Source organism: Glandiceps talaboti, chromosome 7 (assembly GCF_964340395.1).
Source record: "Glandiceps talaboti chromosome 7, keGlaTala1.1, whole genome shotgun sequence".
In the NCBI taxonomy this organism is placed as follows: domain Eukaryota; kingdom Metazoa; phylum Hemichordata; class Enteropneusta; family Spengelidae; genus Glandiceps; species Glandiceps talaboti.
Window position 1 is genome coordinate 13,055,087 of NC_135555.1, and position 19,451 is coordinate 13,074,537.

The 19,451-nt window shown below is 35.1% G+C and overlaps 2 protein-coding genes across 2 annotated transcripts in view; one reads left to right on the forward strand and one right to left on the reverse strand.

Annotated features, from left to right (window-relative positions):
* Positions 1-19,451, forward strand: part of LOC144437964 (two pore channel protein 2-like) — a 32,548-nt gene that overhangs the window by 276 nt on the left and 12,821 nt on the right. The window contains exons 2-13 of the mRNA XM_078126997.1: positions 3,790-3,916; positions 4,801-4,984; positions 5,548-5,664; positions 6,026-6,132; positions 6,774-6,846; positions 7,217-7,276; positions 8,028-8,130; positions 8,751-8,816; positions 9,884-9,948; positions 10,901-11,001; positions 11,375-11,456; positions 17,667-17,756. Of these exons, the coding sequence (XP_077983123.1) occupies positions 3,790-3,916; positions 4,801-4,984; positions 5,548-5,664; positions 6,026-6,132; positions 6,774-6,846; positions 7,217-7,276; positions 8,028-8,130; positions 8,751-8,816; positions 9,884-9,948; positions 10,901-11,001; positions 11,375-11,456; positions 17,667-17,756 (1,175 nt within the window). The remainder of the gene's footprint in view (positions 1-3,789; positions 3,917-4,800; positions 4,985-5,547; positions 5,665-6,025; positions 6,133-6,773; positions 6,847-7,216; positions 7,277-8,027; positions 8,131-8,750; positions 8,817-9,883; positions 9,949-10,900; positions 11,002-11,374; positions 11,457-17,666; positions 17,757-19,451) is intronic.
* Positions 12,946-16,708, reverse strand: LOC144437674 (uncharacterized). The gene is made up of 2 exons (XM_078126679.1): positions 15,681-16,708; positions 12,946-14,731 (listed from the first exon to the last, which is right to left on the reverse strand). Exons 1-2 carry the CDS (start codon positions 16,561-16,563, stop codon positions 13,593-13,595), a joined length of 2,022 nt encoding a protein of 673 aa, XP_077982805.1. The 5' UTR covers positions 16,564-16,708; the 3' UTR covers positions 12,946-13,592.

The following is a 19,451-nucleotide window of genomic DNA, read 5'->3' on the forward strand; positions in this document are numbered from 1 at the left end:
AGACTGCTAGCGTGAATGTAGTCCCACATAACCATAAGAACCAGGTTGCAAAATGACTGCCACATAAATAGAGCTACACGTATGTACGTAGTCCTGCTTGCATACGGAGTAAGTCGTCCCTTCTGTCTCCGAAACGCGTGCACCGTCTCTAAGTTCATACCATCCATGTTCATACGTACTAGAGATACAAATCATGGGACTGTGAGACTTTACACCATAGACAGTGGGGATATGTTTCCACTGTCTCCGAATACACTCTACTTGGCAGTATTGTATTTGTAACCAAATATAGCTTTTTCTTGTAAATATTGTATGAAATATAAGTCGATGATGAATTCTATATTTTAGTCACACGACTGCTTGAACAGCCATAGCTGCAATAAATGTCAGCTTTTGATTATTATTTTTGCAAACATTTCCATCTTTCTTTTAAGTTTTTAGTGGAACTGTTGTATCATTACCGTGTCATTTATCTGCAAAGGTATTTCAGAGTCCGTCAGTATTATAAAAACAGATAGAAAATCATAACAGTGAAAAAGTTTCTGGTGTACTTTGCCATGTGCTGTTAACAAAAACAATAGTAATGTGAAACAAAAGGGGAAGTGATTTCCACAGACCAGAGGGATATTGAACTTAGTTACTGATTAGGCCAGTAAAACTAATCATCTGTTCTGTCAATAGGACTACACTTATAATAATAATAATAATAATGATGATAATAATAATAATAATAATAATAATAATAATAATAATAATAATAATAATAATGTTGGTTTTTATATAGTGCTTTCCCATTCTGTGCTCAAAGCACCTTACAATTATTACCCCTAGCATGGATCTATAGCGACACAACAGCCCTTTATTTCCTGAACTCCCTGGGAGCATACTACAGTCCATTGCAGCCTTTATATGCACATAGGATTAAAGCATTCACATTGCAACTTCTATCCTACCAGGTCCCCAATTATACTGCTGGGTTTACTGAGACACAGTCTTGGTTCAAATCTTGCCCAAGGACTTTAGCCACTCAGAGGCAAATGGCAGTGAAGGGGCCTCGAACCAGCAATCTGCAGATTCGAAGCCGGCCACTCAAACCATTCACCCATCATGACTCCACAAGTAGATTCTAGCCTAGTATCTTATCTCAGACAACAAATACAAAGTCCAAGTTGTCTGTGTTCTATTGTAATATCCCCTACACACATGCATACATGCACACACACACACACACACACACACACACACACACACACACACACACACACACACACACACACACACACACACACACACACACACGAATATATATATCGTACCCTTCCACTCTATAATTAAAGTGAATCTTTCCAGGCAAAGCAAAACAGCTATAAATATAACTTGTAAATAACAAATTCTGCGTAACCAAAAAGAGAATTACATGTAGTTTGAGTCATTTTGAAATGTATACTCTTGTTTCAAATAATTTATTGACAGGAGTAAAGTAAATAGTCATACTCCAGATTAGGTAGAGAGACTTTTTTGTGAGGATAGGAGGGACACCTACATGTACATGTATCTGACAACTGGTGATAGTGTATGAAGTGACAGTACATAGGTACACATGACAACTAACAAATAACCCACCCCCTTCCAGTACATAGGCACCACTCAATGTCATTGTATAAATCAATTGGGTAGCTCAAACAAAGTAATTCCTAAGTTTGCAAAGTTTTGGTCCGCACCAATCGATAAACTTCTTCAATTGTGATTGTATGATTCTATACTTTAAACCGTGGGGCTTGTTTTTCCTGGTTTGTTTCCAGTAATAGTCGTACTGAAAGTTGAAGTGAATCATATTTCCTTTTGTCAGGCCTTTTCAGATAATTAACACACAGCACTGTCAATGCCAACTGTTAACCTTGAAGTTGTGTGGTGAATTCTTGTGAAACTGTGACAGCTTTTCTATGAAATGAAATATAATTACAAAGACTTGACGTATACTGTTTAGACAATTTATACTTTAATCTACTAATGGGTGTATTTTAAAAAAAAAAATAAATACAACTTTACACTGAGGTTCTGTCTATAAATAATATCAGGAAGTATATAATATGTGATAACAAATTCTAACCTAACTTTATCACCCCAAGGATAGATAAAAAATAAAAAGTCTCACATTTCCTATATTTCCTAAACTGGAGCACTATGATATAAAACAATATGTAGATGACAGTTTTATGTTCAGTAAACTTTAAAACTTTTTCTAAAACCTCAGAAACTTTTCTTCTGCTACCCCAGGGGTCATTGACTCGAAATGGCTACTGTATTTGATAACAATGTATGCATTATGTTTGTAAGTAAACAAAAGACTTTAAAGATCACATTGTCATATTTAATCAGTGACTCATTTCAAACACTATGGAGTGACTGTGTCCTTGTACATGTATAACATGTCCTGTGTATTGTTTGTTATATAATTACAGATAAAGTGACAACATATCTTATTTGGAAGGCTGAATTATGAAATATTGCATTTTGTTATTACACAATAATTACGCATTGATTTATCAAATAACATGAAATTAGCAATATCAGCAATCAATATACATATATGTAATTTATTTTTAACAATTTTTTGGACAGCACAAAATACAGCATGGCAGTTTAGGCACAACTGGAGTGTACACTTTAACATATACATATAGATAATAATATGAGAGAAATGAGCTGTCTTCTGCCCAGTGTTAATATGTTAGATATAATATTAAAAAAATATGAGTTCCTTTTGTTTGTTTGTGTGTGTGTGTGCGTGTGTGTGTGCGTGTGCGCGTGTGTGTGTGTGTGCGTGCGCACATTATACTTTTTGTATTTATCTGGAAGGTATGACATGTCTGTACCACCCTCAGATATCACTTTTTAGGTCTAACAATACTTCATATCTGACAGCCTACTTCATGTACCCGTGTGCATACTTTCAAAATGGGGAAATGTTTGCAGTAAATGAGTAGATACAGCGCTTGATTTTTTTTATTTTATTAGTTGTAATAAACCCCAGGGGGCTATTTTTTCAAGGACATTGATATGTCTAGACTTAGTCAGCAAATATTGTGCAGTAGCTGTAAATCACAATTTTTCATACGTTTTGCAATTGACTTCTCCATTTACATTTTGTTCATGTCAACCGAGTCATGACAGTTTCCTTTCATTTCTGCTAATCTTTAAAAGCAGCCTCAGGTCACATAGTGCCATAGTCACAGTTGAGGGCTTGCCCAAAATGCCAATACCTCTGGATCTGTGCACAAAGTTACTCTCATCCTCAGCTTTTGTTGGGCAAACTTCTTAAGGATATATCCGGATCTGACTAATTTCTTTCTCTGTCAGTGTAAAATTTCATTGTCAAGGCTGTCACTGTCATAATCCCCATATGACTGTTCAAACAATATCCACTGACTTTGTCAAGTTTGCCACATATATCTTGGATACATCACTTTCTTAGTTTGTCTAAATGATTTCTCATAACTTAGAAAACTAAATAATAAAAAATATGTAGATTTTTAAGCTTTTCAGTACATTCTTGCTGAATGTAATATTATTCACTTAAAACTGTATTGAGGTAATGTTTCATCAAGTGGCAGGGCATGACGTTTCATTAACTCTGTTTGAGCTATTTCAAGCCTATTTGTCAGTCCTTCTCTATTGTAATTTTTAGTGTCTGTATGTGTGTGTTTTATTATTATTATATGAAGTGAAAATAAAGCAATACATAGGGGTGCAAGTAATTATATAATTTGCTTTTTGTTTGTATTTCAGATCCACTAGTTGTCCAGCAGGCCGTTGTCTTTGTAGAAGATGCTATCAATTATCGTAGCATAAAACATAAAATAGATAGTCGCTCCCTTAAACTTTATCAATGGTATTATTCTATACCAGTACAATGGTATGTAACCCTTCATAATTTTCTATTACTCACCATCATTTCCACCACCACCACCACTACTCACTACTGTAACTACCATACACCTCTAATACCACCAATGTGTAGCTACATCCACCAACACCACCACAACTGCCTACGCCTCCAGCATTATTATAAACAGTATCCAACCACCACTATCATAGACAAACTGCATTTTACCACCATCACCAGTACTGACAGTCTGTTATCACCATTATTCATGGCATGATTTACATGTAAATGCACCTGGCACAGTTATTCCATGCTTTGTAAAATACCATGTGTGTAACAGAATGACCAACCATGCACATGTGTGTAACAGCATGACCAACCATGTACCATATGTGTAACAGAACAACCAAGATCTTTTGATTACATTTATTAGACATCTACCACAAATACAACCACTGCTAAGTACGTGTAAAGTATATCTGAATCTGCCTTTATCTGAATGATATTTCCTCCCAATTTTATATGCAAGACTCCCTATGTTTCTGTTTGTTGAGGTACACCATAGGAATTCTTGGTACATGAAATAGCATCATAAAAATAACAATTCAAATATAAAATATTTTGGTTGACACAAATCGACACCATAAATTCCGCTCCACATTCTTCACTTGCATTAGTATAGGCGTGTGTGAGCAATAACTCAACTTGTTCTATTTTGACCCTAACATTAGGTAAAATGCTATTGCAGGTACTGAGAATTTCCTTCCTTGTGACAAACCAATATGCAGTTACCAGAATTGATTGGGTTAAAGTTTTGTGAGCTCCATTCTCCCCCCCCCCCCCAAAGAAGATTTTTAATGACCATAATTTCTGATTTATGTACTGTTGATAAATTTTCATTTTATATCATGTAGGTGCCTTTATGGAACCATATCAATTATTCTCCTACTAGCATTCTTTGAATACCCATCATCAGTAACAACTGGCTGGAGTTCTGATCCACGCTACAGAGGTGATGTACGAAATCCACCTTGTGGACTGACAGAATGTATAGAAGCTATCTGTTTGTTGGTCTTTCTATTTGATGCTATTGTCAAGGTGAGATTGACACAATACACATACATATGCTGGTTATCAGAAAAACAAAAGATTGTAAAGTGTGGCCACTAGGAGTGCTGTTCAATGACAGCTTTTGGATTAGAAATGAAAACCATTACATTGGCATTCTCTAACAGTCTTAAAAATCAATATTTCCCAGTGTTGCACACCAAAAAGTTATGGCATTCTCAACTAGTCTATCTGAGTATTGCAAATTTCGTTTGAGATGGACAGAACTTAGGTGCATTTTGTTGACTGCTTCATATTGCAATGTTTATTTATACTAGCCCTCATTTTTGCCTATCTGGAGTGCCCTCTAGGGATACTTCTTTGAAAATGACTGTAATGTCACTTATGATATTTAGCATGTTTTTATCAAAGTAAATGAAGTATGAAGTGAACAATAACTTCAGAAAATATTTTGTTATAATATATATTCCTTGAGTATCAGTTGTCATGGCAACATGTATGTATTCCTTTCATGGCAATAAACATGCTCCTAGCATAGCAATTATCATGAGTCAACTTTTGTGGTGTATGTATTTTTCATTTATTATATACAGGGGTATCTGATCGGTAAAACTCAGTTTGTCAGAAGTAAATGGTTATTGGCGTATGTTATCATTGTATCGATATCATTTATTGATCTAATAGTGTCCTTGGCTTTTGTCTGTCACGAGGTAGGTGTGTCTATCATATCAAGGAAATACTGAAATCTAGGGGAAAAAAATGAAATGCGTGGCTAATACATTTAGTTTGTTAGACAACTTAGAAATGATTTGAACTTCATGTGATGTTCCTTTTTGTTAACAAATAACTAACATAAACTGAGAGTACCTTGCAGTCATAGTGACAATATTGAATGAAATTAATATTGAAATAATGGTGAATGTGGTTGTTACAGTGTCATTCTCACCATATTTTGTGATATAGCGAAATAGCACATTTTTCAACTTGAGAATGTTGATTAGAAAATTACTAATGCATCTATGTGAATGATTGACTGTGATGTGTCTTCTTTTCTTTTTTTGTATGTGGTAGCTTGTACGGATTCGTCGACTTCTTCGTCCATTCTTTTTACTACAAAATTCCACATTGATGAAAAAGACAGTACGGAGCATCAAAAGAACTTTACCAGAAGTGTTCAGGTATTGAAAAGCTGCATATATTGGAAATGGCAAGAATATACAACCCATTGTTCAGAACTTCTCTCCAGAATTTTCACACAAGGGGACAGGGATCAATGAAACCTTCTGTATTTGACTGTTCATGAAGGGAGAGTCTTGGCATCCATAGCTGTTATAACTTATGATATCATTTTTTGCATGAAGCTAAGTGTTTGGAGTATAATTTTCACTTAACCCCCAAATTACAAGAGTGCTTGGCACCCCCTTTTTACCTTGTTCAGGAAGAACATTACGACCTATGGCCTTGTGTGTGACCTTTGACCTTATGTTATGGCAGGTTCAAAGTTTAGATGATCACCATTTACCACAGGACATGTATGTGAGACATATGAACATTAAATTATTATATCGATGCATGATAGACATTCGTGATGTGAGAACAAATATTCATGGACCATAGGTTCATAGTATTAAATGAAAATTTCTACTCACAGACAGGTCAAAAAATTTCTTCGACATGATAACACCCCAGATGATACAAGATGTCAAATGTTGGATTCACTTTCAAGAAATTTGTTGACTCTTTGAGTTGAAATATGTATTTAATACACTTGTAATAGTTTGGCAATTATTAATATATATTTTTCTTGATTCTTTTCCAGTGTAATATTGTTGTTACTCTTACATATGTATATTTTTACTATATTTGGAATGTTGCTGTTCCCCAAACCAGGAGTAAGTGTTGAAAATAATTTAATTTATGATTGATAATAATACACATCATAAAGTTCATTTTGTCTGTTAATTATTACTGTCTTCCAGTTTATTGACAGTGTTTTCACTAAGATTTGGGAACTTAATGACAGGGGAGGAAATCTGGTAATACATGTAAAGCTTTCCATGCAGTGTGTTTTGAGATGTTGATACACAATGTACCAGTCTGGAAATTGATAAAAATAAGTATTTGGAAAGTAGCCGAAGACTGCAAAATTGCAAACTTTTCTTGTGGTGAAAATATCTAGGTTTACTGTATGGTGTGATAGTACATATAATGTATTATTGTACACAATTTTAATTATGCAACGTTGTTTTGTGTTCACTCCAGGCTGATTCTCCACTGGGACCTGCAGGCAATGAAACAACTCCCAGTCCAAACTCATATGTTGTAAGTATATCACACTGATAAACAGTCTGCCCTCTAATGATAGCCAAATTTTGGTGAGTCAAAACGAGAAAAACTGACATTTCTTGTGAGTCACCACATAGTAAGAGATAGGGGAACACCAAATTTTGGTGCGTCACTAGAAATTGTGTGCGTCAGTGGCGTGTCAAATTGGCTTAGAGGGGACACTGCTGACTACATACAAGTCATTGTGTATGTGTCTTTAATTAACTTAGTTTTATTAGTAGCTGACCCAAACTAATTATGGATCGTTTTGCTAGTAATTTTATTTATAAGTACATCTCAGGGTGCTCCCCATGTTTGTCTGCACTGGACAACCAACCAACCAACACTCAGAAAGTGTAACCATAACAGTACACTTTCAATTACTAGTACTTCCTTCATGTATGGTAATTATGGACTTATTAGTTACTTACATGAATATTTTTAAAAAGCTTTAAAACTACAAGTTTCTGTGCATGATAACCTATAGCAGAATTCTGAATCTCTGTCAAATCTTTAGAATGGAAAAGACAGTCATTGGTTGCACTATGCTCCTATTACGTACACACCACAGTAGGGCTTAGATTATTGTAGTGCTACCAACGTCTATTTTACAGTCTTGAAGATCCTCAACATTGTTATTTTGACACCCCAAGTCAGACAGAAGACAGCAAATATTGTTTGATGTACTCTGTGTATGCATTATCTATTATCAGCTAATTAATATTCTATTGTTCTGTTTTAATTATAGTCACATAAAAAGGTTGATGAAGAGGGAGAACACATGTTTTCCAGTTTATCAACGTCGTTTATGAGTTTGTTAGTTCTTTTAACTACTGCCAATAATCCAGATGGTAAGTCCTTTCAGTACAGTATTTTAACAAGTTATCAATATTACTATTTGAAATTAATCGAATATGAATTAAATTACACATCCTTTAAAATGAAAAAAGACACCAGAGGCGTTCCTCTTGCATCAACAAAGTTAACAAATGTTCTCACTATAGATTCAGAAGTATTTGCAGTGTAAGAAACTAATTGGAAAACTAAGAGAATGTTAATTGCATTATGAACATCATGGCGAACATCAGGGTTGGTCTTTACGTGTGCAAAGGCAATATTAACACAAAATCTCACACACTTGTAGGCTTTTACTTCATTGTGGTAAAGATTTTAAAAAGATGTGAGAAGTAGCAACACTTTGAATTTATTTGGAGATGAAGTGTTATTTACACAAATTCTGGTGCAAAACTTTTGATATATACACAATACCTTTTAATGTACGGTTAGTAACAGTAAGTGGTATACAAACCTACATAATTCTCTACATAGTTTAATAGTAGAGCAAATGTGTAGATGTCGCACATATATAATATATATCAGTTTGTCTGAATAAAAACAAATATTAGAGAATTTGAAGTAAATTGTGGCATGATTTTGATGTTTGACTATCTTTATTTTTATCTTATTACAGTAATGATTCCTGCATACACAGCCAATAGATTCTATGCTTTATATTTTATCATATTCCTTGTGATTGGTGAGTATACATTTTAGTATTTCACATCTCATCTCATTTCCTAATTTATTGCATACTTTAATACAACTCTATGACTAGGACAGTAAAAGATGTTATCAATTATATTTTTGTAACTGTATTAGTGTTATTGTCACCACTTAAGCTGAATTTTTAGGTTTTTTTGAGTAATTTGCTGCATTTGAAAACTGATTTGTATTGTTCAACTTTCTGATGCATATTTAACTATCACTTGATATTGTCAAACCCCAAACCATGTATTCACGCATAATACATAATGAATATTGTAAACCTAGATATTTTCACTGCCAGAAAGATTTGCGATTTTTATGCAGTCTTCAGCTAGTTCTCTTTTTACTAACTACCAGACTAGTACATTGTGTAGGCATTTTAGTCGCTACTTATTTTAAAAATAAGTCTTTAGCGAAGATTTCCAAGTTTACAGTACAAATTAGACGTAATGCTGGTAGTAACACCTTGTAGTATGACTTTAATGTGTGTATCACTCATAACCAGATTATGATCATCCTTAGTATTCACTTTCAAGGTCATTTCCTTATATCATATAGAGATAAGGCCGTAAAAAGAATTTAGTTCCGGTTACCCGGCCCCCACCTAGTTTTCCCTGCGTAAACTTTTTTTTACATATTCGAGAAAAAAATAATAAATGCAAAAATTGTGAATTCTCACTAGTAATAGTGTATGTGGAAGTGACATCAACGTAAAGAGACAAAATAAAACTGTTCTTCCAATCTGTAATAGTTGTGCGTCTGATGAAGAAATAAACAACACAGAGACCATTTGGAAAAACAATGGCAAACCTGAACTAGACACTCACACAGAAAAAAATATATACGGAAGTAAAATAACAAATCTACGTACCCCACCTATTTTAAAATTGATTGTATCCAGAACCGCACAATATTTTTTTGATTAGGCCAAAGTAACACTTATTTGAAAGTTTTTAGGATTTAGTATTACCAGTGTATAGGTTTTACTCCCTCATAACTTGACTGTCACCCATAGATAACTGTGTATTTATAGAAATGTTGTTTGTTTGTCTGTTTCAGGGATGTATTTTTTCTTGAACATGTTAACTGCTGTCATTTACAACCAGTTTAGAGGTTATTTACAGGTAAGGATTCTCTTACATGTATTAAACGTAAAACTGATTCATAAAAGTTTGTCAAGTAGACTACTTCTGTGTTATAAACCCTAACTACATTTTTGTAAGTTTCTGTGTCTGATAGACCTTTTACAAAAGACTGGATCTGCATCAGATTGGATGGTGCTGAACTGTAAAACTTTGTCATATGGGCACATGTCATTATTGTTCTCCCAAGTTTGTAATTATGCAAAATTTTATGGATTGTAGTACTTTACATGTTAACTTATATTGCTCTGTTTTTTCATTACACTTGCTTTTAAAGGCTTACTCTTCGTGTAAATAGGGGTTGGATTAACACGATGCTCATTATGCTAGCCCAAGATGACTTTGACCGTGTATTAACATGCTCACAGAGCTTCTAGAGCATCTATGAAACTGCCATTTTATAGAGTACTACAAATCTTTTATCTCCTAATGTTTGAGTACAGTATTATGAATATATTACAGGAAAGAAATCTGTCACTGTATTTTTTAAATTAGTTGTGTTTTGGGGACTGTATATGTTGGCTTGGTATACACTGGGAAGTGTTCAGACACTGATCCGGCAATGAAAATTTAAAATTTAAAATGCTCCCATTTTAAGCAGAACTTAATTAAAGACCCAGTAATGTTGTAGTTCTGGGAAATGTCTGTGTAAATAGCTAAAGTCAAAAACTACATTTGTTTACTAAGATATGTTACGTTTGGTGCCAAGTTGGAGAATTGGTATAGTGAAAGGTAGAGTGATGAGTCGAGTGAACATGAAACAGGTTTTCAGCTAGTCATCTATTTTATGTGGTAATTATATTATAATACTAGGAAAGATATGTTACCAAGTGTTCATCTGATTTTTTCCCCAGAAATTAGGAAAGATAGTGTTTGTTGTGTAACATTGTAAAATGTTTCTGTCAAAACTCAGCTGTACTTATTTCCTTTGCAGAGTTCAGTGCAAGCTAGCTTTTTCCGGCGACGTCTTGCAGTACGTGCTGCATATGAAGTATTAAGAAGTACACGTTCAAGGGGTTATAACCCTGGACGAAGGTGAGTATTTGGGAGATAAATATTTGTATTGTTACTAGGTTATATACCAAGATTTTAATATTAATTATAATGTTATGTGTTCTATATATACTTCTAATAAGATAACATGCTAGCCAAGCTGTAGGAATTCCAACAGACATGCAGGATTTGATTTCTGGTTATTTTCTGTGATGACTAATATATATTGTCAAGTACATCACTGGTTCTGTAGTATTTGAAGTATGAGTTGAAATGTCCCAAATCAACATCATTTTCCCCAATTTTTTCTGTAAAATACATGGTGTATATGTCACTCGTATTTTCCTTGACTGAAGGAATACAAATATTGGAAATAGTGTATATTTAATTATTCTCTCATTTTGTTCATCTGCAGGGGTATTGTACCAGTAGACGTTACAAGAACAGTTGTCATGAAGGCTAAAATGGGGAAGACTTGCAAGAAAAATATGATAAGGGTAAGTTTGCTAATCAAATAATTTGCTCTAGTGAAAGAATAAAAATTCAGTTTATCTTCCAATGCAGTAAATTTTCTGAATTGCTTGTAATTTTTTCTCTCCAGACCTTCTTTGAATAATCTCTGTGCCTTAATTTCCATGATATCATTGCACAGAGCATATTATCTGTTACTACACTTATAATAATAAATAATAATAATGTTGGTTTTTATATAGCTCTTTCCCACCCAGTCTGGGTGCTCAAAGTGCTTTACAAATATCTATATTATAGCTAAAATGGTGTAGGCTTGGTGTTTCACTCATGGGACATTATATTGTATCTGGCCCGTGTAGTAGGAGATTAAGCTCAGTCCAAAGTTTCCATCATCTGTATAATGACATCATCTTTCATCACTCTAGGCTAAATATCTGTGGTTTAGAGTTCAATGTTAAGTTTTGTAGAACTACATAAACCCTTTGATGGGAAAAGACACATTAGTCAGTTACTGTGAACAAACATACATTCCAGTCCGAAGTTTTCACTGACATCTCGTCAACATCATGTACTACAACGGGCTGTCTAAACGTGTTTCAGACAAGACACATGAACCGATTTGGAGTCAGTGAAATTTGAGATTTACTTGAATACTTCTAAAAAAAAAATTTGCTCTGAGTAGAAATGTTTATTTGTAACTAAAAACCCAGAGTCCCTGAACATTCATTTTCACAAACTTTACAGCCTGAAGGATTTTACTCAGGTTTCAGAAATCTAGTAAGCTGAATCACAAATTCCGATACCTTGTATCTGAGAGAGGTTCGGTAACTTATCTTAGCAATGACTGCCACAAATAAAGTTTAGCTACACTCAATAACAGCTATCATTGTGTAGCTGATAATCCCCTGAAAAGGTTTCCATAACCAAGTTCAAATCATTACAAGTTTGTGTAACGTATCACACAGTTTGTGTAACATATCACACAGTTTGTGTAACATATCACACAGTTTGTGTAACATATCACACAGTTTGTGTAACATATCACACAGTTTGTGTAACATATCACACACTTGCTGTAACATATCATACAGTTTGTGTAACATCATACAGTTTGTGTAACATATCACACAGTTTGTGTACCATATCACAGTTTGTGTAACATATCACACAGTTTGTGTAACATATCACACACTTGGTGTAACATATCATACAGTTTGTGTAACATATCACACAGTTTGTATAACATATCACAGTTTTTAATATAATTATAAGTATCAATCCATAAAGAAATCTTCATCTTTTTTGTAATATTTTTTGAATTTCATCAAGATGGAACAACATGACATCCCTTTGGTTTTCTATGAAACATAATATTTAAACCGATAATGTAAGAGTTGGTATGACTCCTGTTGTCAAACCACAGGATTTCCTGTTTATCAGATGTAGTGTTGATGTGCAGGAATTTGAACAATCCAACAATTTGTTGTGTTTCAAAAAAAAATTTATTGCTTGTCTTAATTTTGACACTATAAATGTCATCTTTATATATCTGATTCAGTTATGAATACAATGCCCTAAATTTCAACAAGCTAAGATAGATATGAAGTAGAACTATTGACATGGCACATACATGCAGTAGGTTACATACAGCTTGTAACTGGGAGATAGTGACACCTTGATGAAGCAGATATAATCATATGTGATCAAGGCAGTGCAACCACTGAAAGTCCCTAAAAAATGCCCATGTCTACACAAATAAAACTGCTGCATGAGTCTCTCCATAGCTTGAATCATTCTGTTGCGAGTGTAATCATAGATGTTGGGGAGAAATCTATGGTGTAATTATGTCAACATACATTGGTAGATTAATCGTCTTTCTTCCCAGGGGGTATTTGTTTGTACACAACTTAAGTACAAATTGGGAGAATGTGAACATGTCACAATAGTGGTTTTAGTTTGTTTCTATCTTTGCATATCAAATATGATCATGCTGGAGTAATATCACAAGAAAGTATGTTCAAATTACAAAAGAACTTGAGACTCTGAAAAGTAATCCCTACCTACATTATATATATCACATATTGATATCATACCCCAGAGAACGGGGTGATTAGAGAATTTTGTGAACATGCAGCTGTAAAAATATATCAGGAGTCTAGATTTCATGGAAATAATTCATAAACGTTTTTCTTCAAGACCAAATAGGTCTTACCATCTGCTTCAAATGCAATACATGTTGTAACCAGGTCAAGTTGAAGAACCTGCCAGGTGGCAAAACGTGTACCGTCATCCTGGTAAATCATGGCATGCTGGGCATTGGCAGAAGACTGGTCATCCCATGCATTGGTAATCACAAGATACTGCTCGCCATCCGGTGTCTTGAATGGACATGCCTTGGTAGATCCCTTGCTGCTGATGTTCTGATAGATGTGGAATTGCTGGGTGTTTGGATCCCAGTTGTACAGTGGTGATATCACTTCATAGGAGCCAGTCGTATCCATAAATTTAACATCGATCAAATAGAAGTTGTCCTGTGTTTGGAAAGTAGTCATGTGTGTTGACCAGCCGGGAATAGAAAGAGTTTGAAAAGGTTGAAACTTCGATGTGGAGCGGCTAAATTTGTAGATTTCTGGCTTAACATCGTAAGGTTCATCGGAATCTAGCAAATAACTAAACCCGAAAGCCAAGTAAACGTCGTTTTGTATCGTGAAGGAGGTGAGAGTCCGAGCTCCTGCAGTTTCGATATCTTGGAAGCGAACAAAAAGTCGACCGTTCCAGCGATATACTGTACTGTTTGCAGCAGATTTATAGTTGCCCTGTAACTCACGGTTTACAGCCACAGCTAAGAAATAGCGTTTTCTATTATTGTTCTTTATAGAGAAGAAAGTCCAGTCTTTAACTTGTTTCTTTTCAGCCTCCAGTAACTGATATTGAATAAACATATTATTAACCCAGATATAAATGATATGACCGTATTCATCTGCATGTCCGATTACTAAATAGTGCTTAGAATTAATCTCAAAATGTTCTATAAAGTGATTGAGGTACTCATACTGGAGAGTCGACTCAAGTTGAATGACTTGACGAAGTGTAAATGTCTTGTTTTTATAAACAAAGATCTCGCACTGTTTGCCGTAAACATACACAATATAGTGGACATCCTGGATTGTAAAGTGAGCAACATCCCTTGGCGGTGAGTCTTGGGTTGCGTTGAATTCTGGCATCTGATGATAAGGATGGAAGTAACCATTCATCTTCCTGTTGGTACAGAATGTGGCTGGCCTGATAACAGGGTCAACAGCTGTTAAATAAATCAAAGTAGAGAAAAGATGTTTCAGTGCTGTACCCAATTTACACACACACTAACTTTAAGTCTGTCAGACGCTGTCTCTATCAGCCAGCACCCAAATCTGTGAGAAGACTGATTAGGGCTGAATGACACAATCTAACACTAACTGTGACTTCGTGATCCTGTAAGAATTCAACAATCATTGCATACTGCAAATATATGTTAAATTTGACTGAACACTAATTTAAATAGTTTATTTCCTGTGAGAAGTTTTAGCTAAAACAGCTTAAAATTGGAATCACTTTCATGGTTAAAGTCTGCGTAACTATAGGTATTGAAGGCATATGAGTGAAATTTAATCTATTCATTTATAACTGACAAAACGGATAATAGAATAATATTAAAAGTTCATGTAGACTGTAACCAACTTTTTTTCATCAACCAAAATAAAATTATGCCAAACTGTTATCTGGCTAAAATTGTTTGTACCAAAAGAAGTTATTTATTGATTAACAGCTTGTTCTGTATTTTCAAGTTATACATTACTAATAACATTGTTGTAATGTAGAAATAAATTTGAATAATATGTAAATTTTTGGCAATTTTTGGCATAAAAAGAATTGATGTAACAAGATGTTTCAGTGTCTGATCACATGTGGAAATGTTCATATATACATTGTCACCAGTATTTATCTGTCTGCCCTACATTTTTCTTCCAGTATGATTTATAAAAACTATCACCTGTTTTTGTAACATCACAGTGCAATTTTACTAGACTCTTTGGATAGGGTGTGAAATTGTGAGTCATCCTGTTGACAAAGACATAGATTGAGAAGGCATATTTATCATGTAATTAGGTTGCTACCATATCTATTTCAAAAATGCTTTAGCTTTGCTACCCAGGAGTGCAAGGACACTATATTGTAATTACAGGCAGACAACAACTGATGACTTTTCTTACCCCGAGTTTGTTGGTTTGGTTCTCCTAGTTCCCTTTCCATTTCCATGTACCTGTCTTCCAGACATACGATTTGTTGTTGATATTTCTCTAAGTTGACCTGTTGATTGTAGTTCTCGGCCTGCAACTGGTGAATGATATTCCACAGCTGTTGAATGACAGGGTCATCACTGCTAGGTTGTTGGGCAAGTCGAATGGATTCTATCAGGTCATTCTGGTGCTGCATCATCCATTCCTGCATCTGAGATAATACAGTTGATTGTTCTCTTTCCCAGAGACGTTGTTGGTCATCCAGTGCTTCCTGTTGTTCTTCCATCAGTCTCTGCTGACGTTCCAAAATCATTTGCTGGCGTTCCATCTGAAATCTTAACTCCTGTACCCAGTTCTGTTCTTCGATGTGATCCCACATCTGTTCGATTTGTAACTGCCAATCACTGATTACTTCGTTTGTAATCTTGACCTGTTTTTGTAATCGTTCAATCCACTGCCAGTGACGGTCCAGTTGGTCACCGTGAGTCCATATTTCTTCATGTTGATTGTGGATTTTGTCGTACTGGTCTTCTACTGAACGTTGCTGTGTTTCAATTTCAATGGCGACCTCTTCCAACTTATTGGTATGTTTCTGAATCTGTTGGTTCATGCCTCGCAGGTCAGAGGTCAGTTCATTCAGTTCTGGGCACGACTCAAGTTGAGGGTTTGGTACAGAAAACATGTACGCACAGTAGAATTCGTTCTCACAGATTTTGCTGAATTCTTCACAGACATCACCACTACTAGTAAGTTCACTGGAGTAGTCTTCTGTTTGTGTGCAGTATGTTCCTGTGAGCAACACGAGAATGGCATAACAAAGCATAACAACCTGTCTGATGTCAGCGTGAAAAGTCATCCTGCTTTGTATCGACTTATGGCTTTCTATACCTATGATAACTATACACCTTGTATCTATCTCAGAGCATTGCCGTTACTGATCTCAATGCATTGTCCACCCTCGTACTGATTCTGTCTGCCTAAAGTAGTTACCACACCACATGTATTCACTACTGTACAATGACAGGAAGGAATTTCCAGCAGCTGCTTCAAATTATTACCCGCTAACCCAATAAGTCACTTCCTTTAAAGACCCCAGCAGGGTCTCAATTTATTTAAAACATGATATGTAGAGCTAAGCCAGGGTATGGACTTTTAAGGAGGGTCATTGCCCTCTCAGTAGAATATTGCATAACATGTTGACTTTAATTATATAAAAAGTAAAGAAAGGGGAATAACCTTTCTTCAGTTTTTCTACTTTGATAAACAACTGAAAATAGCATATAATTGAACCCAGCCAATTACAAACAGTCGGTTGGCTTGACAATTACACAATGTATCTTACTGATATGGCTATATTTTATCATCTATTTGTGGCTTCAACAAACCTCTTAGTCTCACTGCTTCTTTTCATCCTCTGTTGACAAAAGTCTTGCCAAAACTGCTATGTTGTCTTTGTGTGATCTACCATCATCTTTCTAGCAGATTACTGCCAAATTAGTCTTTTTGCTATCCATGGCATCAAATCTCAAGATCTCAGAAATAATTTGATAACCACATTAGCATCTAGACTATTTGCCAAATCATATACATTGTAACAGTTTATACTTTGTTCAGGCATGTCATTGGATTAAATTGTAGCAATTGTACTTCAATATTGCCCTACCAAATGATACAATGTAGCAATGTTAATAAGATTTTACTAATTGAGCCAGACTATATGACTGCTGTCTCAATGGTAGTACGATTTTTGTCAAGCCCTGATGACTATTTGTTTATCCTCAACTTGCTTCAATTGTAATTCAACACAAATTGTCAGTTAAGAATGTATGTTATGATAGCCTTCAACAGATGACTTTTTTTTGACCTGCCAGATAAAATTTTAAAGTGTGTTGTGATTCCAAGATTGTAATATTCAATCTGATTGACAACAGCTCTGTTGTACTTTTTACTTCATCTTAGGAACTGGATACTGATATTGGAGGTACATTAAATGCAAATCAATTCCAAGAAGTGTTTGATGAATTGGATAGGGATACAACATGGAAAAGGGTAGGAGCTCATTTCTGTCAAATTAATATGTAAGAATAAAGTTTGTAGTGAGTTGACAGACCATTAGGATTGTACATTGTGAGTTGACTCCATTGAGATTGTACATTGTGATATTTGTAGTGAGTTGACAGACCATTGAGATTGTACATTGCGATGTTTGTAGTGAGTTGACAGACCATTAGGATTGTACATTGTGAGTTGACAGTCCATTGAGATTGTACATTGTGATATTTGTAGTGAGTTGACAGACCATTGAGATTGTACATTGTGATGTTTGTAGTGAGTTGACAGACCATTGAGATTGTACATTGTGATATTTGTAGTGAGTTGACAGACCATTGAGATTGTACATTGTGATATTTGTAGTGAGTTGACAGACCATTGAGATTGTACATTGTGATGTTTGTAGTGAGTTGACAGACCATTAGGATTGTACATTGTAAGTTGACAGTCCATTGAGATTGTACATTGTGATGTTTGTAGTGAGTTGACAGACCATTAGGATTGTACATTGTGAATTGACAGACCATTGAGATTGTACATTGTGATGTTTGTAGTGAGTTGACAGACCATTGAGATTGTACATTGTGATGTTTGTAGTGAGTTGACAGACCATTAGGATTGTACATTGTGATGTTTGTAGTGAGTTGACAGACCATTGAGATTGTACATTGTGATGTTTGTAGTGAGTTGACAGACCATTGAGATTGTACATTGTGATGTTTGTAGTGAGTTGACAGACCATTGACATTGTACATTGTGATGTTTGTAGTGAGTTGACAGACCATTGCGATTGTACATTGTGATGTTTGTAGTGAGTTGACAGACCATTGAGATTGTACATTGCGATGTTTGTAGTGAATTGACAGACCATTGGGATTGTACTTTGTGAATTGACAGACCATTGAGATTGTACATTGTGATGTTTGTAGTGAGTTGACAGACCATTGAGATTGTACATTGCGATGTTTGTAGTGAGTTGACAGATCATTGAGATTGCACATTGTGATGTTTGTAGTGAGTTGACAGACCATTGAGATTGTACATTGTGATGTTTGTAGTGAGTTGACAGACCATTGAGATTGTACATTGCGATGTTTGTAGTGAGTTGACAGACCATTGAGATTGTACATTGCGATGTTTGTAGTGAGTTGACAGACCATTGAGATTGTACATTGTGAGTTGACAGACCATTGAGATTGTACATTGCGATGTTTGTAGTGAGTTGACAGACCATTGAGATTGTATATTGCGATGTTTGTAGTGAGTTGACAGACCATTGAGATTGTATATTTTGATGTTTGTAGTGAGTTGACAGACCATTGAGATTGTATATTGCGATGTTTGTAGTGAGTTGACAGACCATTGAGATTGTATATTGCGATGTTTGTAGTGAGTTGACAGACCATTAGGATTGTATATTGTGAGTTGACAGACCATTGAGATTGTACATTGTGATGTTTGTAGTGAGTTGACAGACCATTGAGATTGTACATTGTGAGTTGACAGACCATTGAGATTGTACATTGTGATGTTTGTAGTGAGTTGACAGACCATTGAGATTGTACATTGTGAGTTGACAGACCATTGAGATTGTACATTGTGAGTTGACAGACCATTGAGATTGTACATTGTGATGTTTGTAGTGAGTTGACCGACCATTGAGATTGTACATTGTGAGTTGACAGACCATTG